We start from the raw sequence: 27,313 nt of genomic DNA, 5'->3' as shown, positions 1-27,313 counted from the left end.
GATTTTGCAGTATCCTTCCTCAGGAGTGGGGAGGAAATGAGGATTTTGCAGTATCCTTTCTCAGAAGTGGGGAGGGAATGGGGATTTTGCAGTATCCTTTCCCAGGAGAGGGGAGGAAATGGGGATTTTGCAGTATCCTTCCCCAGGAGTGGGGAGGGAATGGAGATTTTGCAGTATCCTTTCCCTGCCACACCCACCAAGCCACGCCCACAGCACGCTCGGTAAAAAAAATTGAATTCCACCCCTGGGAGAAAGGGACGGCAGAGGATGAGATGGTTTGATAGTGTCATCGACGCAACGAACATGAATTTTAGCAAACGCTGTGAGACAATGGAGGACAATGGGGGCCTGGTGCGCTCCGGTCCATGGGGTCGCAAGGAATCGGACATGACTTCGCGCCTGAGCCTCAACAAAAAACAAAGCACGCAATGGCTATTTCACATAAGCTGCTAACTCAGCAGAGAGTTTTCCGCAAGCCTGAATTCCTGAAAACGGCCCGACAGCTCAAACAGTGTATGAATTAATAAAAGCCAAGGAAGCTACATAGTAATATGCCAAGAACGCAATCCATAGAGGAGGCAAAATCCTGCAGTCAAGTGGAAGACATGCATCCTGCAGCCAAGGTGGCGCAGTGGTTAAATGCAGCACTGCAGGCTACTGCTAGATCAGCAGGTCAGCGGTTCAAATCTCACCGGCTCAGGGTTGACTCAGCCTTCCATCCTTCCGAGGTGGGTAAAATGAGGACCCAGATTGTTGTTGGGGGCAATATGCTGACTCTCTGTAAACCGCTTAGAGAGGCCTGAAAGGCCTATGAAGCGGTATATAAGTCTACTGCTATTGCTATTACTGCTATATGATAAAGGCAACCGAAGGCAGGGACTTCCAAACTTGGACTTCATCTCCCAAAATTCCCCAATCATTCGGGATATTCTGGAGATCAAAGTCCCCACGTTTTAAAGTTGCCAAGTTTGAAGACCCCTGACCTAAGCCTCAACCTGGGAGTTGAAGTCCACAAGTCTTAAAGTTGATGCCTTTGGAGACCCCCTGCCCTGAGTCTCACAACCTGATGCCCTCCAAACGATGAAAGAAATTTTGAGGAGTAATCCCAACTAGGCTAGAGAAGGGTGAACTAAACCATCTCTTGTTGAGAGAAGGGTGGGGAGGAGAGGAGAGGGGGAGAGGAAGGGAGCGAGGGAGAGAGGCAGACAGAGACAGAGACAGAGACACAGAGACAGAGACAGAGAAAGAAAGACACAGAGAGACAGACACAGAGAGAGACAGAGAGAGAGACACACAGAGAGAGACAGAGAGAGGTAGAGAGAAAGAGACACAGAGAGAGAGAGAAACACAGAGAGAGACACAGAGAGAGAGAGAGAGACAGAGAGAGACACATACAGAGAGAGAGAGAGACTCAGACACACACACACACACACACACAGACAGACACAGAGAGAGGCAGAGAGAGACACACAGAGAGAGACAGAGAGACAGAGAGAGGCAGAGAGAGAGAGAGACAGAGAGACACACACACAGAGAGAGAGAGAGACATACAGAGAAAGAGACACTCAGAGACAGAGAGAGAGAGACAGAGAGAGACAGAGACAGACAGACAGACATAGAGAGAGACAGACAGAGACAGACAGACAGAGAGACACAGTCAGAGACAGAGAGACAGAGAGAGACAGGTAGACAGACAGACAGAGACACATACACACAGAGACACAGAGAGAGAGAGAGACAGACACACAGACAGAGAGACACAGAGTCAGAGACAGAGAGACACAGAGAGACAGACAAAGAGAGAGACACACATATACACAGACAGACAGACAGACAGAGACACAGAGTCAGAGACAGAGAGAGACAGAGAGAGGGGGGGCTGGAAAGAAGGAAAGAAGAGAGGAGATCTGAACTGAGCCAGCCTTTCCTTCTGCAACCAGCAGCAGGGAATCTGCCTTCCGTGCGAGGAAGGGACGTTGCGTTCCGAACAGATGAGCCATTAATTTCCTAGAGTGTTACTGCTACCGTTGTACCCAGGAGGAGCCAGAAGCTTTTTCTGCAGAAAATAGCACAGCTCTTTTCTCTTCCGCTGTCAAGGCATAACAAAGAAGTTTTTATAACAAGGAAGGATATATATCTGTGCTCTTTACTTATACACGAGTAGGAGATCCAGAGTCAAACCAGTAACAATTGTCCTCCAATTCTGGATGAGTGACTCGGACGAAAGTCAGCTTGGAAGGCCTGTCCCTGAAGACAGTGTGACCGAGCCAAACCCAGCCATGTCAATATGAAAGAATGGGATGGAATGAATAGAATAGAATAGAGAATGGAATGGAATGGAATAACAGAAGAGAAGAGAGAAGAAAGCGAAGAGAAGAGGAGAAGAGGAGAAGAGAGGAAAAGAGAAGAAATAGAACAGAAGAACAGAATAGAAAATAGAATAGAATAGAATAGGAATAGAATAAAAAATTAGAATAGAGAAGAGTAGAATAGAATAACAGAAGAGAAGACAAGAGGAAGAGGAAGAGAAGAGAAAAGGAGAAGAGGAGAAGTATGTATTTAACCCAATCGTGTGTTAGAGGGAGTCCCCCTTGTGGAGTACTGTGAAGCCATTACCAGGGCAACTCCACTGTGCTGTAGAGTAGAATCCATTTTAAGGCACAACAAGCTGTATCTTAACAGAATGTGAATCCAAAATTATCACTGTCAAAAGTACTGTGGCTTGATGCTACAGATATAATTCAGTCCTTTTCATTTTGGTGGCTCAGGCCTTCCAGAGTTATGCTGGAACACACATGGGAATACACACACACACTCCCCGAGTGTCTTACCCCGACAGTATTTGTTTCCAGAGGGTAACTAATCTGCGTACCAAGTTTAGTTGAAATTGCTCGAGACACTCCAGAGTTATGGTGGAGCATGCGCGCACGCGCACACACACACACACACACACACACACACACACACACACATGGACAAGTTAAAATACTTTGTAATATTTCCAGAAATGTACCACCTATAATACACAGGTACAGTATAGGTGCTACATTCCTCAATAGTAGTAACTGTGAGAGGGATCTTGGAGTCCTAGTGGACAACCATTTAAATAGGAGCCAGCCGTGTGCAGCAGCTGCCAAAAAAGCCAACACAGTTCTAGGCTGTATAAATAGAGGGATAGAATTAAGATCTCGTGAAGTGTTAATACAACTTTATAAGGCCTTGGGAAAGGCCACACTTGGAATCCTGCATTCAGTTTTGGTCGCCACGATGTAGAAAAGATGTGGAGACTCTAGAAAGAGTGCAGAGAAGAGCAACAAAGATGATTCTTAATATTTGGGGAAGTAGGATACTTCTAAGTCAGTGACTTATTTAAATCCATATATATAAAAGACAAATACCACTCACTCATCACAAAATCTCCAGAACCGTAAAGCCTACAAACCTGAAATTTGGTATGTCTGTTCCTTTTGGCTTCTAGGTGCTCGCTAAGAAAGGATTTTTCAAAATGACCATCAGATCATTAGCATTTCTTATATAGTAATTAATATGCTCTGATGCTAAGGAGTTCTACTCCCCCTCCCCACCTGAAAATAACTCTGTTCCAACTGCCAGTTGCCTTATATTATCACATTCTGATGCTAAGGAGCTAGACATTCTACTCCCCCTCCCCACCTGAAAAGAACTCTGTTCCAAATGCCAGTTGCCTCACATTCCGTTATCTCAGTTCAAACTGGCAGATGTTCCACTCCTTCAATCAGAAGCCGCCTGGGGCTCCTTACAGTACTAAATGTCGGTACCTCACCAAAATTCCTATGCCTTCCACCAAAGGAACTGCTTCCCAACTCAAGGTGGCGGGAGTGATATTCCCTTATGTGTTTCAATCACCAGCCACCACTGAGCCAACGGATTGAACCAGAGTGAACCACATTTCTCCTGCACTGCCCAATCACATAGTTTCGTCACGAAGAATAGAATAGAATAGCACAAGGAACAAAGAATAGAATAGAATAGAATAGAACAAGGAACAGAGAATAGAATAGAATAAAACAAGGAACAGAGAATAGAATAGAATAGAATAGAACAAGGAACAAAGAATAGAATAGAATAGAATAGAATAGAACAGAACAGAACAGAACAGAATAGAATCCTGGATGCCTAAGTAGGCAAACCGTTTAATTCACCCAAAGTCTTACAAGTAATAAGATGTGTCCAAAATGTTTAAAAGGGAATGCCCAGCCCCACCATTATCCAGCCCACGGTTATGTAGGCTGCAGGTTGTTCTAAATTTTAAATAATTATCAAAAGCTTTTTTCTGGCGTGGGTTCTCTCTTTCCAAGACCTATTCAGAAGCAATGTAGGAGTTAGCTGGCTTTGTCTCTTGAGCTGGCAGTATCCCTACGAGGGAGGGAAGGCAAAGGGACGCTTTCCGTGTGAATGCCAACTGGCTGGCATAAAGGAAGAAGGAAGAGGAAACAGTGTTATTTAACTGACCCATATCATTCAGCCAATTCAGAGACCGGTGCCTCCCTCAATATTTCATAATGAAGTATTACTCAAGTTGAAAGAGAGGTGGGAGGGAGAGAGAGAGAGGGAGGGAGAAAGAGAGAGAGAAAGAGAGGGAGGGAGGGAGAAAGAGAGAGAGAAAGAGAGGGAGGGAGGGAGAAAGAGGGAGGGAGAAAGAAAGAGAGTGAGGGAGAGGGAGAGGGAGGGAGGGAGGAAGGAAGAGAGAGGGGGTGTGGGAGAGAGAAAGAGAGAAGGAGGAAGGAAGGAAGGAAGACAGACAGATGGCGAGAGGGAAGGAGGGAGAAGTACCAAATCCGGCCCGCGGGCCTTGAGTTTGACACCTCTGTGTTAGTGCAAACCTAGAATAGACTTCGGCATTTCACTGGCCCTTTAGCTGTGCCTGAAAACACACAACAGAAATAAACTCTTTACAGCTGTAACACTTACTCCAAATAGCTCACAGAAGCATAGTAATTCTAGCACCAGATATCCCCTAGGTATCTAACACCACAACTCTAATTCCCAAAACAGCATAGATAACATTATTATTTTTAAAAAAAAACTTTCTAAAGATTAATAACAAGGATGCATTCCAGAGAATACTAACTAACCACGATTTGACCAGGATAGCAACTCTGACCGTTCCTAGCCTGCTTCTTGTAAAACCTGCAGATGATACCTGTTTTAGCACAATGTGTAAACACAACCACAATCAACCACTCACAATCCCCTTGAGGCTGAATTGATTGATTTAGATCAGTGTTTCTCAACCTTGGTAACTTGAAGCGAATGCTGGCTGGGGAATTCTGGGAGTTGAAGTCCGGACATCTTCAAGTTGCCAAGGTTGAGAAACACTGATTTAGATTGACTGTTCTCCATCAATACAAAAGAGGGTTTTTTTTCCCTTGAAGTGTTTTTCATCCATCCTTCAGCCGGTTAAAACCTACACCAGCATGAAATGAGCTACGATCCCTATATAGATAGTCCTCAACATACAACAGTTCATTTAGGGACTGTTCAAAGTTACGACGGCACTGAAAAAAGGAACTCACGACCGTTTTTCACACTTAAAACCGTTGCAACATCAAAATTCAGGTGCTTGGAAACTGCTTCATATTTATGACATTGCACTGCCCTCGGTGGTCATGTCCCATCCCCTTTTGCGACCTTCGGACAAGCGAAGTCTATAGAGGGAAGGCAGATTCACTTAGCGACCATGCTACTAAACTTGAAACTCCAGTGATTCACTTAGTAACTGAAGCCAGAAAGATAGTAAAATGGGGCAAAAGTCACTTAACTCATGTCTCATTTAGCAACTAGGCTCCATTGTGGTCGTACGTCGAGGACAATCTGTATTGTTGTAAGTTTCTAATGCACAGCTCCTTGGAGGAAAATCTTACCGATAATTCAACAATTGCCGGTGTCAGAAAGCTTCCAGCAGCTGCATTTATGAAAACCTGGTAAAACCTCACTTAAAAACTCTCTCTTTTAGCAACAGAAATGTTGGAGTCAAATTTTGGTCGTAAGTCGAGGACTACCTGTATTGTCTTGATTGTCTCCATCACTGCACTTCCCTTCAAGGCATTTGAGGTGGGGACCAATATCCCATCTTGTATGCCTCCAGGATGCCCCTTAGACAGTGTCAGAACACAGAGGGGAAAGATTCTTTTAACACAAGAAAAGTCAAGAATGACTTTCATACATAGGTTGGGATGAGATGAAGGCAGTGGTGGGATTCAGCCGGTTCGCACCTATTCAGGAGAACCAGTTGTTAACTTCCTAAGCAGTTTGGAGAACCGGTTGTTGGAAGAAATCTCCTTTGGTTTCTTTCCATTTTACAGGGCTAATCCTGTAAGGAAGGCAGGAAGGAAACATTCTGGTGTTGTTTCTAGCCTCATCTTTATTGCCCTGCTTACGGAAACTGCCTCTCCGGTTAGCCCTTATGACATTGTAACAGCAAAGGCGAAGCAACCATCGACCTGAGTGATGTTGAGTTGGCCACACCCACCCAGTCACATGACCACTGAGTCCCGCCTACCCAGCTGGTCATTAGGGCAGAGAAACGGTTGATAAATTACCATATTTTTGGGAGTATAAAAAGCACCTTTTTCCCTTCAAAAAAGAGGGTGAAAATCTGGGTGCGTCTTATACATTGAATACAGCATTTATGGCCTCCTGAAACCCTGCCCTCTTTGCAAAAATGGCCGTGCATAGGCTTTAGGGGGTTTCCAGAGTGCTCCTGGGGGCTGGGGAGGGCAAAAATGAGAGAAAAATGGGCTGTTTTTTGCTCTTTTTTGCCCCCCCCCCCCAGCCCCCAGGAGCACTCTATAAGCCTCCTAAATGCTATGCACGGCCTTTTTTTGACAAAAAATGTCAAAACATTTTTGGGAGGTTTGCAGAGTGCAAAAACTTTTTTTTAATTTGCCTCTTCAAAATCTTGGTGCGTCTTATACTCCGGTGCGTCTTATATTCCGGTGCGTCTTATACTCCGAAAAATATGGTATTTGAATCCCACCATCGGATGAAGGCAACACCAAGAGGACACCCACAGAAGACAAAGATGGACAAGGTATGGGCAGATATACAGGAAGGGATGCTATCACTTCCAGGATGAGCCGAGGTGGCGCAGTGGGTAGAGTGCAGTACTGCAGGCCACTTCAGCTGACTGCTATCTGCAGTTCAGCGGTTCTAATCTCACCGGCTCAAGGTTGACTCAGCCTTCCATCCTTCCGAGGTGGATGAAATGAGGACCCAGACTGTGGGGCCGATAGGCTGACTCTGTAAACCGCTTAGAGAGGGCTGAAAGCCCTATGAAGCGGTATATAAGTCTAACTGCTATTGCTATTGCTATTAAAAGATTGGGTTCTTCAGTCAGGATAGCCTGCTATGAACCTCAGGATGGCCTCCGGATGTTGTGGGGGCTCCATCAACTGGAGGTTTTAATATTTGTCTGGTATGGTATGGTGATGGAGAAACTTTTGGGCACCGAGTGCTGAAGCGGGAGCGTGCATATGCTGGAAACCAGAAGAGCAGCTGCCTGTTGCGCCTGCATGTGCCAGGAAGATGATCTTCTGGTTTATGGCATGCATGCATGTGCGAAGACCAGCTAGCTGGTGTACATGTGTGTACCAGAAACCGGGAGAGCGGTTGCCCGGTATGCATGCCAGCTAGTCTGCTGGCCAACTGGTCTTTGCATGCTCATGCATAGAAAACACTGGAAGACCAAGTGGCCGGCACGCATGTGCATACCGGAAAATCATCTTCAAGGTATGTCCATGCGCAGCAGGTGACTGCCATTTTCTGGCACTTCCATGTGCGTAAAGACCAGCTGGCCGATGTGCCAGAACCCGAAAGAGCAATGGGCAACGGCTGGCGTGCCCAGAGAGATGGTTTTGCATGCCACTTCTGGCATGCGTGGCATAGGTTCGCCATCACGGGCATAGGGTCTCCTGCTTGAGCAAGGGGTTGGGCTAAAAGACCTCCAAGGTCCCTTCCAATTCTGTTATTCTGCTATTCATGACCTCCGGTCAGGCTGAGGGGGAAACTGCCCAGAAACATTTGACATTTTCATAAGGGTCCTCACTTTAGGAGGGGATGCCAAACCAAAGCCAGAAAATTAAAGTAGTATTTATTAAATTATTTTGATATAATAAACGTGTGGGGGTTTCTGAAACCTCGTGAAGGTTTGGTGAGCTAATGGATAGGATAGGATAGGATAGGATAGGATAGGATAGGATAGGATAGGATAGGATAGGAGAAGAGAACAGGAGGAGAGGAGAGGACAGGAAAGAAGAGAAGAGAAGAGAAAATAGAATAGAGAAGAGAAGAGAAAAGGAGAAAGATAAGGAGAAGGAGAAGAGAAAATAGAATAGAATAGAATAGAAAATAGAACAGAATGGAACAGAATAGAATAGGAGAAGAGAAGAGAAAATAGAATAGAGAAGAGAAGAAAATAGAAAATGAAAGAGAATAGATTAGAAAATAGAATAGAATAGGAATAGAATAGAATAGGAGAAGAGGAGAGGAGAAAATAGAAAATAGAAGAGAATAGATTAGAAAATAGAAAGAATAGACTAGGAATAGGAATAGGAATAGAATAGGAGAAGAGAAGAGAAGAGAATAGAAGAGAAGAGAAAATAGAATAGATTAGAGAAGAGAAGAAAATAGAAAATAGAAGAGAATAGATTAGAAAATAGAATAGGAAGAGAAGAGAAGAGAAGAGAAGAGAAGGGGCGGGAAGAGAAGAGAAGAGAAAATAGAATAGAGAATAGAATAGAATAGCATTCTACTCTGCAATCTATTCTATTTTCTCTTCACTTCTCTGATGCATAAGCTCTGAATGTGCATACAAACAACAAAGTGATAAATCATAAGATACAATCATCGATCATAAGATCCAAAGAACAAAGTGATAAATCATAAGATACCACTAAGAGAAGGTGATAGGAAAGATGAGAAGGATGATAGCAATACTTCAGTTTGCTAGAGTTTGTGAATCCGTACCGTAGTTTTCCTTTCTAGTTTTAACTCGTAGACATTCCAATAAGAACAAGGCCCGTCTGAGAAGCATCCCAAAACCCCAAGGAAACGGGGAATTTTCTATTTCAGGAGAGGGAGGAAGGAGCGACACGACACGCACCGCCCCAGCGAAAGTCACCAATGGCCCAGCCAATTTCCGCCACCGCTACACAGCTGCTCTCTGCAAACTACTTATTGTAGATTCTTAAAAGATGGGAAATAAGTGTTTTAACACACACACACACTAACACACACACACACGAACAAAAAGCTGAAAAGCCTTTTGAAACGCACACATACCCTACGGGGAAATGGAAACCTTAGAAGGTTGTCTACAGAATGGCTTTTGATTTCCTTTGGCTAGGACAGAACATGTTGCGCTGTTCTTTAGAAGTGGCAAAGAGCAGCAAACTGGCACAAGGACAAGGAGGCAGGATGAGGTCCTTTTTCCCAGTGACTTTGGGAAAGCCAAGCCGATGGGGAAAGTAGATTCCCTTAACAACCGTGTTACTAACGTCACAACTGGCAGGGATGGACTTAACCAGTGTAGTAAGAAAGGTCGTCAAATTCACTCAACAGCTATCTTGGTTAGCCACAGAAATTTGGGTGTATAAAATGATCGTGACTGATACTAAAACTGTGTAAGGAAGGGAAGGTAGGGGTGTTAGATTTTAGTGTAATATGATTGCACATGTATACTGTTTTCTCTTATTTTTTCTTTAAAACTAGGATATGTTAAGTATATTATGGAAGTATAAATACTATCAACATAGATTGGAGTTTGCTCAGAAGCGGAAATACAACAATGAGAGGAAGAGTGGGAAACAGAAGGGAGAAGAAAGATGGGAACAGAGAGAGAGGAGAGGGTAAGGGGGGAAGATGAGGAGGATAAGGAGGAGTGGAATGCAGGGAGAGGAGGAGAAAGGAAGGGGAAGTAGAGTAGGAAAGGACGGGAGAGAGGGTGGGGGGGAAGATGAGGGGGATGAGGATAGGGAGGAGTGGAGTGTAGAGAGAGGAGAGGGAGAGGGAGAGGGGAAGGGGAAGTAGAGTGGGAAAGGATGATGGAGGGAAGATAGGAAGTAGGAGAGAGGTAGAAGAGGGAGGTGTATGGAGAGCAGAAGAGCTGATAATGGGTTTTTATTTATTTTTTTATTTTGGGGGGGGGCTTGATGACAAGAGGAACTGATGTAGTCATTATTTGTTACTATATGATACTGGCTATGTATAGTATACATGTGATTGTATGTTATGAAAATGGAAATAAAAATATGTTTAAAAAAATAAATAAAACTGTGTAAGGAGATATTGAAACGTGGAAGAATGAAGGATGGGACTTAGATTTAACTACGGAAATCTAAACAACAAAATAGGTGGAAAACACAATATGATATGAAACCGGGGGTGGGTGGGGAGGAGAGTTAAAATAGGAATAGAAAATAGTGCGGGGGAATAATAATTATATATTAATACGTTAAGATATACAAAAGGACAGAAAGATGGTTCAGAAAGGAAGGGTGATAATAAATTTAGATTTATTTATTTGGTTTGTATGCCACCCTATTCCTGAGAGACTCAGGGCGGCTAACAATAAAAAAGGGAGGGGATTCAAAAATAAAAAGGCAGGGAAGCAAGGAGGGAAAGAGGGAGGGAAGGAAGGAGAGAAGGAGAGTAGATAGGAAGGAGGGAAGGAGGGAAGAAAGGAGGGAACTTAAGAGAAGAGAAAGGAGGGAGGGAAGGAGGAAAGGAGGGAGGGAAGATATGAGAGAAGGAGTGGGGAAGAAGAGAGGAAAGGGAAGGGGAAGGAAAGGAGGAAAGGAAAAGAAAGGAGGGAAGGAAGGAAGGAGGGAAGGAGAGAAGGAGGGAGAGTAGGAAGGGGAGTGGGAAAGAAGAAACAAGGGAAGGAAAGAGGGAGGGAGGGAAGAAGATACCTAACCTTTGATGTCTATAATGATTTTGATATAATGGGAATGTCTTGAAACGCAGTCAAATGTAAAGCGAAACAGTGGATGTTGTATTGTCTTTTACCAGTTATTGGTTATTGTATTTTTCTTTTACTAATAAAAATTATTTTTAAAAAAAGGCATAATAAAAAAGATATGCATAAATAATAAATCCCCATAATAAGAAGACATGCATAAATAATATGAAACCCTGGAAATGAAATGTAATATTTAGGAATAATAAAACTATGTTTGTGTGTGCTGAAATGTATGTTGCACAGTTACCACATCGTTCATGCATTGATAGGTACAAAGGATATAAAAAATAAAAATTTGATTGGGGGGAAAAAAAGAAAGACATTTGGGGCTCAGTTGTAGTCATAAATCAAGGACTGCCCATATGGCTAAAAGAAGACATTATTCTGGTTCCGGTTTTTAGGGATGGCCTAAAAACAGTATCTCCCTCTGTGTTGTAAAAGAGCTTGCTGAAAATGTCTTGCTCTGGAATTTCTAGAGTATGCCATGGCTCCAGGGGATTGGAGTTACTCTAGGACAGGGGTGTCCAACTCAATTTCATTCTCGGGGGGCTGGGCGTGTGTGGCTGACTGGGTGGGTGTGGCCAACAGGGTGGGTGTGGCTAGCTTGATGCCGCTCTCCCCAAACTGCTGGCATGTTTCCTCTTTGCATGGGGTAGAACCAGGTTGAAGCAACATGGGTAGACCCCTTATATTTTCAAGGATGGCCCAGGGGCCAGATCCAACCACATTGTGGGCTGGATCCGGCCCGTGGGCCTTGAGTTTGACACTTCTGCTCCAGTGGTGGGATTCAAATTTTTTAAATGCTGGTTCTGAGGGCGGGACGGGGCCTTGCTGGGTGGGCGGGACAGGGGAAGGATACTGCAAAATCCCCATTCCCTCAACACTCCAGGAAAGGATACTGCAAAATCCCCATTCCCTCCCCACTCCAGGGGAAGGATACTGCAAAATCCCCATTCCCTCCCCACTCCAGGGGAAGGATACTGCAAAACCCCATTCCCTCCCCACTCCAGGAGGAAGGATACTGCAAAATCCCCATTCCCACCACACTTCAGGGGAAGGATACTGCAAAATCCCCATTCCCTCCCACTCTAGGGGAAGGATACTGCAAAATCCCCATTCCCTCCCCACTCCAGGAGAAAGATACTGCAAAATCCCCATTCCCACCCCACTTCATGGGAAGGATACTGCAAAATCCCCATTTCCTCCCACCCCCACGAACCTGTTTCCCAGCTCCATTCTCCTGTGCAGAGCAACAAAAGAAGACCCAGTTGATCTGCTGGGACTCGGGAGGCAGGGAATAGATTGGGGGCGGGGCAAGCCAGAGGTGGTATTTGCCGGTTCTCCAAACTACTCAAAATTTCTGCTACCGGTTCTCCAGAACCGGTCAGAACCTGCTGAATACCACCTCTGCCCTGCTCTAGGATCAGGCTACTTCATTGCTTTTCCTGCTTGCTTCCCATCAATTTAACCTCCATGAGGGAACCAAATGTTCACTGAGCCAGAGAGCAGGCATCTCTAAGGCAGCCACATGGTTAAACAAACCACCATGGCCTGTAGCTAGAAATTGCCTCCCTCCAAGAATCCAGATCGCTGCTAAATGGCAGGAGACATTTCTATGGTTCTTGTTGCTATTGAGATTTGCGTGCCCAGTGCTCCGTGGGAATGCTCATTCTGGAGCAATTAGTCCCGGGCTGGTTTACATTCGTCAAAACATCCTTTTGACACTTAATTGGGATTTTTCTGTTTACTTCTTATCGATCACGGCTGGGTCTTTGGTGGTGAAGAAATAACTTCCTTGAATTGCCTCAAGGCTGCATTTCTGTTTTAGAAGAGAAAATAATTCCGTTGTTCTCTCTCTTATTTTTTTCCAAAGCAGTACAGGAGAAAAAATTCTTCTCAATAGAACCAAAAAGAAAGAAAGAAAGAAAGAAAGAAAGAAAGAAAGAAAGAAAGAAAGAAAGAGAGAGAGAGAGAGAGAGAGAGAAAAGAAAGAAGGGAGGGAGGGGGGACAGGCAAGGAGGGAGTAAAGGAGGGTAGATGAAAGAAAGAGAAAGAAAGAAAGAAAGAAAGAAAGGGGGGAGGGCGGGCGGGAGGACAGGTGGGCAGGTGAGCAGGGAGGGAAGGAGGGAAGATGAAAGGAAGGAAGGAAGAAAGGTAGAAAGAAAGAAAGGAGGGAGGGAGGGCAGAGAGGGGAAGAGGGAAGATGAAAGAAAGAAAGAAAGAAAGAAAGAAAAAGAAAGAAAGAAAGAAAGAAAGAAAGAAAGAAAGAAAGAAAGAAAGGAGGGAGGGAGGGAGGACAGGGAGGGGAGGAGAGAAGGTGAAAGAAAGAAAAAAGAACGAAGGGAGGCAGGGAGGGAGGAGAGGAGGGAAGAAAGAAAGAAAAAAAGAAAGGGGGGAGGGAGGGCAGGCAGGAAAGGGAGGAGAGAAGGTGAAAGAAAGAAAAAAGAAAGAAGGGAGGCAGGGAGGAGAGAGGGGAAGAAAGAAAGAAAGAAAGAAAGAAAGAAAGAAAGAGAAAGAAAGAAAGAAGAAAGAAAGAAAGAAAGAAAGAAAGAAAGAAAGAAAGAAAGAAAAAGAAAGGAGGGAGGGAGGCAGGAAGGCAGGGAGGGAGGGAGGGAAGATGAAAGAAAGAAAGAAGAAAGAAAGAAAGAAAAGAAAGGAGGGAGGGAGACAGGGAGGAAGGGAAGGAAGGAGGGAGGGAAGAAGAATTAAAGAAAGAAAGAAAGAAAGAAAGAAACAAAGAAAGAAAAAGAAGGGAGGGAGGGAGGGAGAACAGGGAGAAAGGGAGGGAAGGAGGGGAAAAGAACGAAAGAAAGATACTGTGATGATCAAGGGAGATTATTGAATGCATAAATAGGAAGCTCTTTGCAACTTCAACACTAGACATAATCCGTAGATTGGAATCGTGCAACATTCTTAACCCAATTATTGAATTTTTCCTTTTTTTCCTGGGATTTTTGCACAATACACTGGATAACGGTAACCACAGCAGCGAACCTTGCTTAGCCAATTATACCAATGAAGCTACTCCGTATTGACCCGATCTCATTAAGCATATTATGTGAACGCAGGCAGGGAAGCATGTAACAGGCAGGAAGGTTTTAATTAAGGGTGCAGAAACCCCTGTGTAAAGCTTTGGGGGGCTGCCCAACTGGCAAAGCAATTGCTCTTGCGAATTCCATCCACAACAAATGGAGATATTTATTTTAGATGACAGCAGGACAATATTGAAAGCCTTCAATTGTGCGGGACTTGAGAACAAGCGAAGCAAAAGAAAAAAAAAGACATTAAAAAGGGGGCCGACCCAAAACAAAGCTTTTTACTAGCCCAGCGACTTCAACGTTCATGGAGACAAGAGGACATCTTAGAGAAGATGAGCAGGCGAAGCTAATGCGTTCGGACAGAGTGTGCCGGAAGGCAAAGCCGCCTCTTGTCCCGATTGTCAGCAACCAGTCAGATGCCGAAAAGAAACCCATCGGCTGGGGGTTTGTGGCGCGTCGGCAACCCCAAGAGGTTAAAAATAGAAGTCCCCCCCTCCCCAAATTGATGCACACATCTTCAATTAGGAGTAGAGATGAACAGAGTTGGAAGGGACCTTGTAGGTCATCTAGTCCAACCCCTCACTCAAGCTGGAGACTCTACACCATTTCTGACAGATGGCTGTCCAGTCTCTTCCGGACAGTGATGAAGCTCCCACAACTTCCGAAGGCAACTTCTGTCCCACTGGTTGATTGTTCTCACTGTCCTTATTTCTAGGTGGAATCTCTCTCCTTGGTCAGTTTCCATCCATTATTCCTTGTCTGGCCTTCAGGTGCTTTGGAAAATAGCTTGACTCCCTCCTCTCTGTGGCAGCCCCTCAAATACTGGAAGATTGCTATCATGTCTCCCCTGGTCCTTCTCTTCACTAGACTAGCCAGGCCCAGTTCCTGCAACCGTTCTTCATATGTTTTAGTCTCCAGTCTCCTAATCATCTTTGTTGCTCTTCTCTGCACTCTTTCTAGAGTCTCAACATCTCTTTTTATAGTGTGGTGACCAAAACTGGACGCAGTACTCTAGGTGTGGTCTTACTAGGGCTGGTACTAGAGTGGTATTAGTACCTCACATGTTCCTGAACTCAAGGAGCCAACAATTTTGCCAGCTCTCCTGAGGGCCTCCTCTGGCTGTCCAACTATCGGGCCAAAGGAGAAGAACATGTCCTGTGGAATGGATCTGCTCCAAAAATCCATCCAAGCTTTGATGGGTTTTTTTTTTTTTGAGCTGACCAGATGGGACTGGGCTGGATGGAATTTTGAACTGGACTCAGGATCAAATGTTGGCTTCGTACATCGCTAACTTTGGTTCACCGTTCAGAGGAGCCATTCCACCAAGCGAAACATGAAGCGTGACATGACTCCAACTGAGAAGAAGCAGGATAGAATCTAGGACAGGGGTAGACAACTGGGGCAACTTTAAGACTTGTGTTCAACTCCCAGAATTCCTGAGCCAGCCACGCTAGTTCAGGAATTGTGGGAGTTGAAGTCCACAGGCCCTAAAGTTGCCTCTGATCTAGGGACCTGTCATTCCCAACACAGCCACGCCCACTTTGCTCGAGAAATTGTCCTGTGCCTATTAATGTGTTGCAATGAACGATTATAGATCACGGGAAGTCTTTAAGAAGATGTTGGATAGCCATTTGTCTGAAACGGTATAGGGTTTCCTGCCTAGGCAGGGGGTTGGACTAGAAGACCTCCAAGGTCCCTTCCAACTCTGCTATTGTATTGTATTATGTAGTTCGAATAAACCTGTTCATTGAGGCTTCAGCAGAGGATAGCTGTCAGCAATTTTTTTCCTGCTATTTTTTCTCAAAATTAAAATGATGCATGGGGTGGGTGAGAATAAAGTTCATTTGAAAACAAGAAATACATATATCCACAATACAGAATATAGAATAATGAAATTGGAAGTGTCTATGAAGATGTTTCGCTTCTCATCCAAGAAGCTTCTTCAAATCTGACTGGATGGTGGAGAAATGGAAGGATTTATATTCTGTGCAGACAGCTGGTCATTTGCATCCTTTTTAGAGAGCCGTTGAGGCCACTTGGAGATTTATCTGTGTCCTCAGGGTCACCTGCTGCGAATGGTTCCTGTAGTCTGCTATTTTCCTCTGGAAAGCCATCCCTTACTCCCACACCATTGTAAGGGTGTTCATCCCAAATTGTATACCTAAAAGTCTGGAGACCCTGAGGCCACAGATAAACCTCCAAGAGGCCTCAACGGCCCTCTAAAAGGATGCAAATGACCAGCTGTCTACAAGGAGTAGAAATCCTTCCATTTCCCCACCATCCAGTCAGAGCTGAAGAAGCTTCTTGGATGAGAAGCGAAACGTCTTTAAAGAAAAACCAGAAAGTCCAGTTGCCTCTTGAAAAAAACACCTATGAGGCAACAGAATTGGAAGGGACCTTGGAAGTCTTCTAGTCCAACCCGCTGCTCAGGTAGGAGACCCTAAATCATTCCAGACAAATGGCTCTCCATAATCTTCTTGAAAACTTTCAACAATGCAGCACCCTCATCTTAAGGAGACAAGCCGTTCCACTGGTTAATTTTTTTCCTCACCGTCAGGAAATTTTCTCCTTAGTTCTAGGTTGCTTCTCTGTTTGATTAGTTTCCACCCATTGCTTCTTGCCCTGCCTTCTGGTGCTTTGGAGAATAGGTTGACTTCCTCCTTCCTGTGAAAGCCCCTCAAATATTGGAAGGCTGCTATTGTAGGCACACATTAGGCAAAGGCAAAGGCTCCCCTCGCACGTTTCAAAGCCGAAGAGCCAGCGCTGTCCGAAGACGTCTCCGTGGTCATGTGGCCGGCATGACTCAATGCCAAAGGCGCACGGAACGCTGTTACCTCCCCACCAAAGGGGGTCCCTATTTTTCCACTTGCATTTTTTACATGCTTTCGAACTGTTAGGTTGGCAGAAGCTGGGACAAGTAATGGGAGCTCACTCCATTACGCAGCGCTAGGGATTCAAACCGCCGAACTGCCGACCTTTCTGACCGACAAGCTCAGCATCTTAGGCCACCGAGCCACCTTAATGCACACATTACAAAACGCCAAAAACTTCTGGGCCAGGAAATCTGAGCTGCAGGATCTTCTCCAGCTCGACCTGGCTATGCGGGGAGCATAACCGGCTTCTCGCCACCTGCCCATCTGCCTCGAGATTTCTGTCCTAAAAAGACCCGTGGAAAGCCTACCGACACCGTGTTTCTTTCCAAGCACTTTGAGAAAGGAAGCCAGTTGCCTCGCTAAGCGTTTCAGCAAGTTTCTAGCTCTCATGCTGGTTGGCAGAAAGCCTCCCTTTGCTCTGCCAGTATTTATTTCCAGCCCCGAAGTAGGCAAACCGTTTCCTACTGGCACACAAGGAGCATATTTTCCCCTGCTTGTTAATTTCTGATTAAAAAGCAATGAGACAGCGCGGATTCCACTTTAAAAGACCATGGAAACGCTAAGGCCTCTTTGAATATTATTTTTAATGATCGATCAACTCTCCAGCAAGGTGTTTTTTTTTCCCCGACTTCTTTGTCCCACTCAAGAACAAGCATGCTAGGATACGGAAAATGCATCTTTGGCAATAGTCTTAACCGAATAAATCCTGCTGAAGACATTTAATCCTTATTACAGCCTCAGAGCCTGGGCTTATGGCCCAATCCTGTATTTATTACGAACTAAAACCTGCCAGATTCTGTTATGCCGACCCGCCAATTAAGCCTGCAATAGATCCGCCGATTTTCGTTTGCAATGTGAAATGTTTTCCCGAGGAAGTAAGCATGGGGGGGAGGGGGGGGGGAATTTCAGCCGGTGTGCATTTTTCTGATTAAGCCAACATTGTGTGGGGATTTCAGACTAAAAAGTCGCTTCTTGAAAATGTGCCTCCGGTGTACATTCATTAGCATGCATTCTGTGTGATGTACTCATAACATGCTTAGCCAGGACTGTTATGGAGCTAGTGACTGCATTCCCACTAAAGTTTGGTTACCATGTTTTCCCAAAACAAGTCATATTTTCTTTTGACCCTTGAAATAAGTGCTTGGCCTTATTTTCGGGGAGGTCTTATTATTTTTGAGGTGCAGGAGGTGGTGAATGTGGTCACCTCATGGCTGCTGCTGTGTTGCAATATTTTCGGGAGGCCTTATTTTTGGGGAGAGGGCTTATTTTAGCGCATGTGCTCAAAAGACCAATTGGGCTTATTATCCGGGGAGGTCTTATTTTGGGGAAAACAGGGTAGATTTGGGGAGGGGTAATGTGTTGTGCGAATTCAAATTGCCGTATGACTCTGTCAGGGCATTGTGCCAATAGATTAATTTCTTAAACTGGATAAGATATTAAATGAATATCATTTATCTCCTCCTCCAGGCTGTCACCATCATTACCTTTATCTGATCTAAATGATAACAAGCCATATTAGGAAGCTTAATATATAAAATACGTTCATTGAGATATAAAAGACATTCAGGATAAGCGACTCAATCAAACGGCTTCAAGTCATTTGAATATCAAATATTTTTCTGCTTAAGGCGAGACAACAAAATTCCAAATCTATTTTAAAAACATTTTTTTTTAAAGTCTGGAACATATCTATATATTCTATTTTCACTCATTCAAACATAAAACCCAATGAATTAGAAGCGGTTAAAACTCATTAACAACAACAAAAATCAAGGAACAAACGAAACACACTATCTCGTCACAAAAGTCAGTTTGGAAATTAAAAGTCTGATTAAATAAAACGTTCTTTGTCTTTTGGCAGAAAGGAATCGTGAAAGTTAAGCTTGTTTCCTTTGGCAAGGAGTTCCACAGGCTCTTGAGGATGGGAAGAGAGAAAGAATACAGGTAGTCCTCAACTTACAACAGCTCATTCAAACTTACAACGGCACTGAAAAAATTGACTTATGAATGTTTTTCACACAATGATTGCAGCATTGCCACGATCACATGTTCAATATTCAGACACTTGGCAACTGGCTCATATTTATGACGGGGTCATGTGATCCCCTTTTGCGACCTTCTGACGAACAAAGTCAACAGGGAAGCCTGATTCATTTAACAACCATGTTACTGACTTAACTGCAGGGATTCCCTTAACCACAGTGTCAAGAAAGATCATGAAATGGGGCAAAACTCACTTAACAACGTTAAGTTGCTTAACTTAAGTAAAGGATTACCTGGAGTTTCCAAGGTGGATAAGAGTGAATTTTTTTTTTTTTCAATTGCCAGAATCCATATTTCTTGGTCATCACTTCAACCAAGATCTGGATGAGTTTTTCTTAAAACGTTTAACACATTTTTAACAGATTAAAAGAGTTAGAAGGGACCTATCTGGGATTTTTTTGCTTTTTCTTTTATTTAAAAAACAAGCAAATTCTTTCTAGGTTTTTTTGTTTGTTTTCTGTTTCTTTGTTATTTCCTCTTTACGTAGTTTAGTACAGTGTTTCTCAACCTTGGCAACTTGAAGATGTCCGGACTTCAACTCCCAGAATTCCCCAGCCAGCGAATGCTGGCTGGGGAATTCTGGGAGTTGAAGTCCGGACATCTTCAAGTTGCCAAGGTTGAGAAACACTGGTTTAGTATATAGAAGTGGTTTTGTTACCTTCACCATATTTTTCCCATCTAATAGGTTTCTTTAAAGAACTGTAGATACGAAGCGAATTGCCACCTAACTCTCTTGGTAGAGGGATGCCTATTCCGTTCATATGTATTCAAAAGTAATAAGTAGCGTCTTTCCAGAAATGTTAACTGTAACGCTTGTAAAGTTGAAAGAAAGAAAAATAATAATAGTAGTAGTTCATCATAGCCACGGGTTGAATACATCTTGCTCTTTCCGTTACTCGATTGCTTGACATGAGTATTTTAAATAGAGCACTACTGCAACGTGCTCTACATGGGGCAGCCCTTGAAGAGCATTCGGAGACTTCAGCTTGTCCAGAATGCAGCCGCGGGAGCGATCGTGGGTGCACCTCGGTTCACCCACGTAACACCTATCCTCTGCGAGCTGCACTGGCTGCCTATTGGTCTTCGGATACGCTTCAAGGTGCTAGTCGTCACTTATAAAGCCCTTCATGGTATTGGACCTGGGTACTTGAGAGACCGCCTTCTGCCAATTACCTCCACTAGACCGATTAGATCCCACAGACTAGGCCTCCTCCGAATTCCATCCGCTGGCCAATGCCGACTGGCGACTACCCGGAGGAGAGCGTTCTCTGTGGCTGCTCCGACCCTCTGGAACGAGCTCCCCGTGGAGATTCGAACCCTCACCACCTTCCAGGCCTTCCGCAAAGCCCTTAAAACCTGGCTGTTCTGACAGGCCTGGGGCTAAAGAGCTGTTGCCCCCCTGCCTCGAATGGTATGACTGCTGTGTGTTTTTTAAATTATGTATTGTTATGTTCGGTCTTTTTTTATTTCTTGTCTGTACCCCGCTCCCCTGATTTGAATTGTGAGCCACCCTGAGTCCCCTTGGGGAAAAGGGCGGCATATAAATGTAATCAAATCAAATCAAATCAAATCAAATTAAACCAAATTGCAGAATATTATAAAAGAAGGAAGACCCCAAAGAATCTTTGCATAAACCTGGTATTTATCCATACAGATAAATAACTCAGTTCCAGTGCATGGTCTCTGTTCTGTTTTTCCCAACTGGACATCCTCCCGCAGGGCCAAGGACTACAATTCCCAGAGACCTTTGCCTGTTTGCAGTCCCATCCTTTCCCACCTAGAATAAGTGTGTATGCAGAAGGGAGAATATTGACAAGAGTACATTCATTACCACCCATTACAGTGATGTAGCTGTACAGGTCTCATACAGGTAGTCCTTGATCTATGACCATTTGTTCCACAACCGCTTGAAGTTTCGACGGCACTGTAAAAAGTGATTTACAGCCAGTCCTTACAGTTACTACCTATTGCAGCATCTCCACAATCATGGGATCAAAATGTAGGCACTTGGCAACTGCTAATGTATTTACAAGTGGGATGTGGTGGCTCAGCAGTGAGACGCTGAGCTAGTCGATCAGAAAAGTCGGCAGTTTGGCGGTCCGAATCCCTAGCGCCGCATAATGGAGTGAGCTCCCGTGACTTGTCCCACCTACTGCCAACCTAGCAGTTCGAAAGCACGTAAAAATGCAAGTAGAAAAATAGGAATCAACTTTGGTGGGAAGGGAAGAGCGTTCTGCGCGCCTTTGGCGTTTAGTCATGCCGGCCACATGACCACGGAGACGTCTTTGGACAGCGCTGGCTCTTTGGCTTTGAAACGAAGATGAGCACCGCCCCCTAGAGTCAGGAACAATTAGCACATATGTCCGAGGGGAACCTTTACCTTAATGTATTTACAATGGTTACACTTCACTTATCTCAACATGTTTGTGGTGCATAAAAAGTTGTTATGGTATCCATCAACTCACCGAAGAAGAATGAGAAGCACCTGCAGCTTAAATTTTAAAAAATGGGAGGGATGGAGAGAAAGATTTCCTGACCAGCATTTGAGGTTTTTTTTCCTATCCCTTCTTAGATTGGCCACCAAGATACTCAAGATGTAAGTAGGAAACAAGTTGGGAATTAACAAATGAGAATGTTTCTAGCTCAAACTTGAACGGTGGGGGTCTTTGGTGCTCTCTGAGCTTTATTGTTTTCCTGCAGACCTTTCATTACCATACTAGGTAATACAATCAGTGTTGGTGATGTCGCCTAGTTTGGTAAGAAAACACAACCAAGCTCTGAGACCACCAAGGCTCTCAAAGTTAGGAATCTTTTCTCCCGGGTATCAAATTAAAAATTGTAAATTGTAAATTTAATGAATTTATATGCCGCCCAATCCTGAAGGACTCCGGGCGGCTTACAAAGTACAAGACTAAAAGGTAAAAAGTTAAAAAAAGAGGGGAAAAGGAACAGATTTAAAAAGCAACACACCACACACTCAATCTAAGTGGGGCTGGACCTCATTCATGAGGTCAACAGCCCCAGGCCTGCCGGAATAGCCAGGTTTTAGTGGCTTTTCGGAAGGCCGAGAGAGTGGGAAGGGTCCGGATCTCTGCAGGTAGATCGTTCCACAGTGCCGGAGCAGCTACAGAGAAGGTCCTCCCCCGAGGGGTCGCCAGCCGGCATTGTCCGGTCGACGGCACCCGGAGAAGGTATCAAAAAGTAACAGCCATAAACTGACCAAGATGAACATCTGATGTCTACAAAGACAGACTAGATTTTTTATGGATATTCACATGCAGGGCATGAGGTCAACCATCTTAGGAACCACTGTTTAGAGCAGTGGTTCTCAACCTATGGGTTGGGACCCCTTTGGGGGTCGAATGACCCTTTCACAGGGGTCGCCTAAGACAATCGGAAAACACATATTTCCGATGGTCTTGGGAACCGAGACACCAATTTTATGGTTGGGGGTCACCACAACATGAGGAACTGTATTAAAGGGTTGTGGCATTGAGAAGGTTGAAACCCACTGGTTTAGAGCCATACCATCTCTGATATCATCTCTGATACCATAAGTAACTATCTTGTCTAGTAGCTATTGATAAGTCATCTCCTCTATGAATCATTGAAAGGGACACAGTGGCTCAGTGGCTAAGATGCTAAGCTTGTCGATCACAACGATCGGCAGTTGGGCGGTTCGAATCCCTAGCTCTGCATAATGGAGTGAGCTCCCTTTACTTGTCCCAGCTTCTACCAACCTAGCAGTTCGAAAGCACGTAAAAAAATGCAAGTAAAATGCTCCAACATTTGAGGGGCTGCCACAAAGGTGAGGGGGTCGACTTATTTTCCAAAGCACCAGAAGGCAAGGCAAGAAACATAAAAAATGGATGGAAACTAATCAAGAAGAGAAGCAACCTAGAACTAAGGAGAAAATTCCTAATAGTGAGGACAATTAACCAGTGGAAGAGAAATTGCCTTCAGAAGTTGTGGGTGCTCCAACACTGGAGGTTTTTAAGAAGAGACTGGACAGTCACTTGTCTGGCATGGTAACAGGTTCTCCTGCTTGGGCAAGGGGTTGGATTAGAAGATCTCTGAGGTCCCCTTCCAACTATGAAATTTCTGAAATCTCAATTGCCACTTGTGGGCCTTGTACTTGTGATTTCTGTTAATTTGATTTCATTTTCGTAGGAAGAGAATTGCCCTTTGGTCTCTTCTCACTCTCCCACCTTGGTTTGAAGGGGAGAACACACCGATTTGGGGGAACTCACTGAGAGAGATGATATTTTGCAGAAATAGCATTAGGGAGAGGAGAACGTAGATACGTAAGCATGGGGATGCCAAAAAGAAAGCACTTTCTGAGCGCAAGAGACCCTCTTGACAGACAGACAAACATGCCGATAGGTAAAGGTTCTCCTCGCACATACGTGCTAGTCGTTCCCAACTCTAGGGGTGGTGCTCATCTCCATTTCAAAGCCCAAGAGCCAGCGCTGTCCGAAAACATCTCCATAGTCATGTGGCCGGCATGACTCAACGTCGAAGGCGCACAGAACTCTGTTACCGTCCCACCAAAATGGTCCCTATTTTTCTACTCGCATTTTTTTTTACGTGCTTTCGAACTGCTAGGTTGGCAGAAGCTGGGACAAGTCACAGGAGCTCATTCCGTTGTGCGGCACTATGGATTCGAACCGCCGAACTGCCGACCTTTCTGATCGACAAGCTCAGCCTCTTAGCCACTGAGCCACCGTTTCCGATACCTACTGCAGAAAGACCAGTCCTCAAGCTTAAACCACAAAGGGGGTATTTTAGCCCACCAAGACAGATAACTATGCAGCACAGATGGACGCTATTTAACCTGAGTTACCACAATGGATCCAGAATTGGATTTCCTCCCCCTCTAGAATTAAACAGACATGCTGCAGACATATCTCCTGATGCTGAATTAAACTCATTTTATGGATGCACCCACTTGCACCCATCATTGAACAGTTTAAGTTGGCAGAAGCCACTAACACTCATCTTTCTCCGGGTTAAAATTCACCCTGCACCGTAAGCCTGGTGGGCTTGGAAGAGTGATGTGTGAATGCTTGCGTATCAAAATAAGCAGGCAAAGATCATATATGCTAAATATTGGGGAAATGTGAACACCTCACCAGAGGAGGCTGTGATTTGAAAAATGTTAGACTGCCAAAATGGTTAGATTAACCTTCAAAATTAAGGATGAAGGAGACAGAGAATATTATATGCTTTGGAGTAAATTCTATGAACGGCTAGAGGCAAGAGGTAGGAATTAGAGAAAGTAAGATTCTAAAGGTTAGCACTGGAAATAGAGATGTATATAATTATAACTACCATAATCAACCAAAATGTAAATATGCTAATGTAAGAAGAAACTTAGCTAAAGCCTTTTGGTTATATTGCTACTATATCTTCATTATTGGTATTAGTTTGTATGTCAATATTTAATACAGTACCTCTCTTTTTGGGGGGGGGTCTTTCTTATTTGTAAATGCTATACCCTGACAATGCACTGTTTTTTTTTTAAAGGGTTTATGAATAAAATGTATTTTAAAAAATAATCAGGCAAGCTTGGCACAGTTTGTGGATGCCATCTGCAGGTGTTGAACCCACCCAACTAAACCAATCATGGGAATGTCGCCATCGGCAGCCAATAAACAAAAACAATCCCTGTTTTTTCCTGGATCAACCACTGAACCTCCAGAAAGGAAAATTCCTCTGGATTTGGATCATGCTTTAGAACAGGGGTCTCCAACTTTAAGCCTGGTGGGCTTCAGCTCCAGCTAGGAAATTCTGGGAGCTGAAAGTCCGCCAGGCTTAAAGTTGCCAAGGTTGGAGACCCCTGCCTTAAAACACGCTGCTAAGAGCATGTGCACAAATGAATCTACGAGAGGCGAAAATCTCAGCGGGAAGGGTTTTTTTCCTCTCAAATGAGAAATGTTGAGGGAGGGCAGGAGAGGGAGCATTGATATGATTGTTGTTGAGTTCAATTAAACTATTACTACTAAGATCACCATCTTTCTCTTTTACACCGAACCTGCCTCTCTGTTAAAACCTTGCACGCTCTCTGGCTTGCCGTTCGTTAATGAGAAGCCATTCTCACAACCAAATTCTTTAAGTTTTCTGTGCTGCCCACCCCCTCAGTTTTGGAATTCCATCACTAGTAAGAGATTTGCACAGCGAGTCAATATCTTATTTCTTTCTTTCTTTCTTCCCTCCCCTCTCCTTTACCCTTCATTCCTTCCTTCTTTCCTTTCTTTCTTTCTTCCTTCTTTCCTTCCTTCCCTCCCCTCTCCTTTCCCCTTCTTTCCTTCTTTCCTTCTTTCCTTCTTTCCTTCTTTCCTTCTTTCCTTCTTTCCTTCTTTCCTTCTTTCCTTCTTTCCTTCTTTCCTTCCTTCTTTCTTTCTTTCTTTCTTTCCTTTCTTCCTTCTTTCCTTCCTTCCTTCCCTCTCTCCCCCCTCTCCTTTCCCCTTCCGTCCTTCCTTCCTTCCTTCCTTCCTTCCTTCCTTCCTTCCTTCCTTCCTTCCTTCCTTCCTTCCTTCCTTCCTTTCTATGCCAGATGGAGATCTCTCAGGCCAATTTTTGTTATTATTGTTGTTGTGTGACATTATTCATTTCTTAAGGATTGTCCAATCTGCATGTTGGGCATCTGCGCCAAGAAGGCTTAATGCATTTGAAGAATGTAAACACTCGTAGATCCCCTATGCAATTATATCTACGTTACAGGTTTCCTTACTCACCTTCCAGGCAAACTTTCTGCAACTGTTTCTTAGGGCTCTACTGTGCTCGTTCTACACACGTCAACAGTGTACAGTTACTCCGAGTAACTCAGAGGTAACTCCTGAGAGAAAAGAACCAGTTATTCTCAGTTTCAGAGCAGCCAGAGAAGGACGCTGCTGTCTAATCCACGTGCCAATAAGGAATTGAATATAATACTTCCAACTGGCATAGAACAGCTACTCCCTTCGTCAGACGGTGCCAGAGAGGGGGGACTTTCTCAGAGGTTTACTAATAACATACACACACACACACACACACCTTGCAAAGTCAACCTTTTCTTCTGCATGCCTTTATTTCCACTTGCCCCGTTGGGTTGGGAGAAGAACCGGTTGCTTCTGCACCCAATTCTCTCTTGGTTACCTACACAATGACCACTCTAAGCTAGGAGGACCTCAACTCAGCTCGGAAGTACTGTTCAAAGCCTTCCTTCCTTTTTGCACCCCGGAGTAGAAAGCCCAGTTTGCCGATCTTGTTAATCGGCTGGGGTTCTCCGCCCCCCCCCACCCCACCCCACACGCCCTTCCTTTTTCTTTTTTCTGCTTCTGGGATGGCAATTGATATTGGGGAGACGTGGGGGGGTGGGAGAGACTGAAGGTCTGCTAAGGAGAACGGTTCCTTGGCAACCGCGAGTCTGCCCTAGCATGCTAATTGCGCCGGGCTTCGGCCGTAGCTGGCGACGCCGGGTGAGGCGGGAGGGCGGAGAGGGAGGAAGCGAAGGAAGGAGAAAACAACCTACGAACTGGCTGGAGAGCTGCGATGGCCACGCAGTCCCGCCGAAGGCAAGCGGGCACTTGTCACTGTCCAAGAGCTGCGAGACCCACACGCCAGGCAGGATCCAGGCAACCTAGCTGGGCTCGGCTGAGCGCATCCCGCCCACACACACACACACACACACACACACACACACACACGAGAGAGAGAGAGAGAGAGAGAGAGAGAGAGAGGGAGGGAGGGAGGGAGGGAGGAAGGGAGAGAGAGAGATCCCCCTTAGATCGTTCAGGTTCCTTGCTACCATCTCCCACTCCCTATTCTCCACAGGGGAGCACCCAGCCTCTTCCCCAATCCATAGGGTCCCTGGGTCCCGGTCCACGGGGAAACGTAGCCGCCTTCCTCCCCACCCCACCCCCACTTTCCACAAACAATGAAGACAGTCTTACCGATGGGGGTTTTGGAGCCAATACAGCCCATAATCGACGGGGGCAATTTAGGATGGAGGTAAACCGTTGCTCCAGACCGCAAACATTGCCACAATACCTCATGGGCCGGCAACTGGTAGGCAAAACCGGGGAGCCGGTTAGATGACAAGACGAGCCCCCTTTTCTTTCCTGCGGGGGGTGGTGGTGGTGGTTTGAGCTGCTGATTTGCCGCGAATGCCAGAGAGGTAGGTTGAGAAAACACGGGGGCGCGCGCGGGCGCGCGCAGGCGCGCACTTTCACAAACACACACACACACACACACAACCGCCAGCCTCCAGGAAGCGCGCTGGCTCGCTTGTCTCCTCCCCACTTCGGTTTCTGCCCCCCTCGACAAGCTGGCGTCTCGGGGACTTTGGGGCTGAGCCGCCTGCACGTTCGCCCACGTCA

General features: G+C 45.0%; 1 protein-coding gene across 2 annotated transcripts in view; it reads right to left on the bottom strand.

Moving 5' to 3' along the window:
- FAM131A (family with sequence similarity 131 member A) overlaps nt 1–27,101 on the bottom strand; it is a 98,084-nt gene extending 70,983 nt beyond the window's left edge. Inside the window, exon 1 of one of the 2 annotated variants that reach the window (XM_087725148.1) lies at nt 26,888–27,101. In XM_087725148.1, coding sequence (XP_087581274.1) covers nt 26,888–26,989 — 102 coding nt within the window. In that variant the 5' untranslated portion in view covers nt 26,990–27,101. The remainder of the gene's footprint in view (nt 1–26,887) is intronic. The other variant, XM_087725147.1, reaches the window with a different exon arrangement.
- Between the last annotated feature and the right edge of the window lie 212 nt (nt 27,102–27,313).

Source organism: Thamnophis sirtalis, unplaced genomic scaffold (assembly GCF_051295495.1).
Source record: "Thamnophis sirtalis isolate CommonGarterSnake01/CBP01778 unplaced genomic scaffold, rThaSir2_p1.2 scaffold_11, whole genome shotgun sequence".
Classification (NCBI taxonomy): domain Eukaryota; kingdom Metazoa; phylum Chordata; class Lepidosauria; order Squamata; family Natricidae; genus Thamnophis; species Thamnophis sirtalis.
Note: the sequence above shows the minus strand (reverse complement) of the source record. Positions and strands in the feature narration are given on the sequence as shown.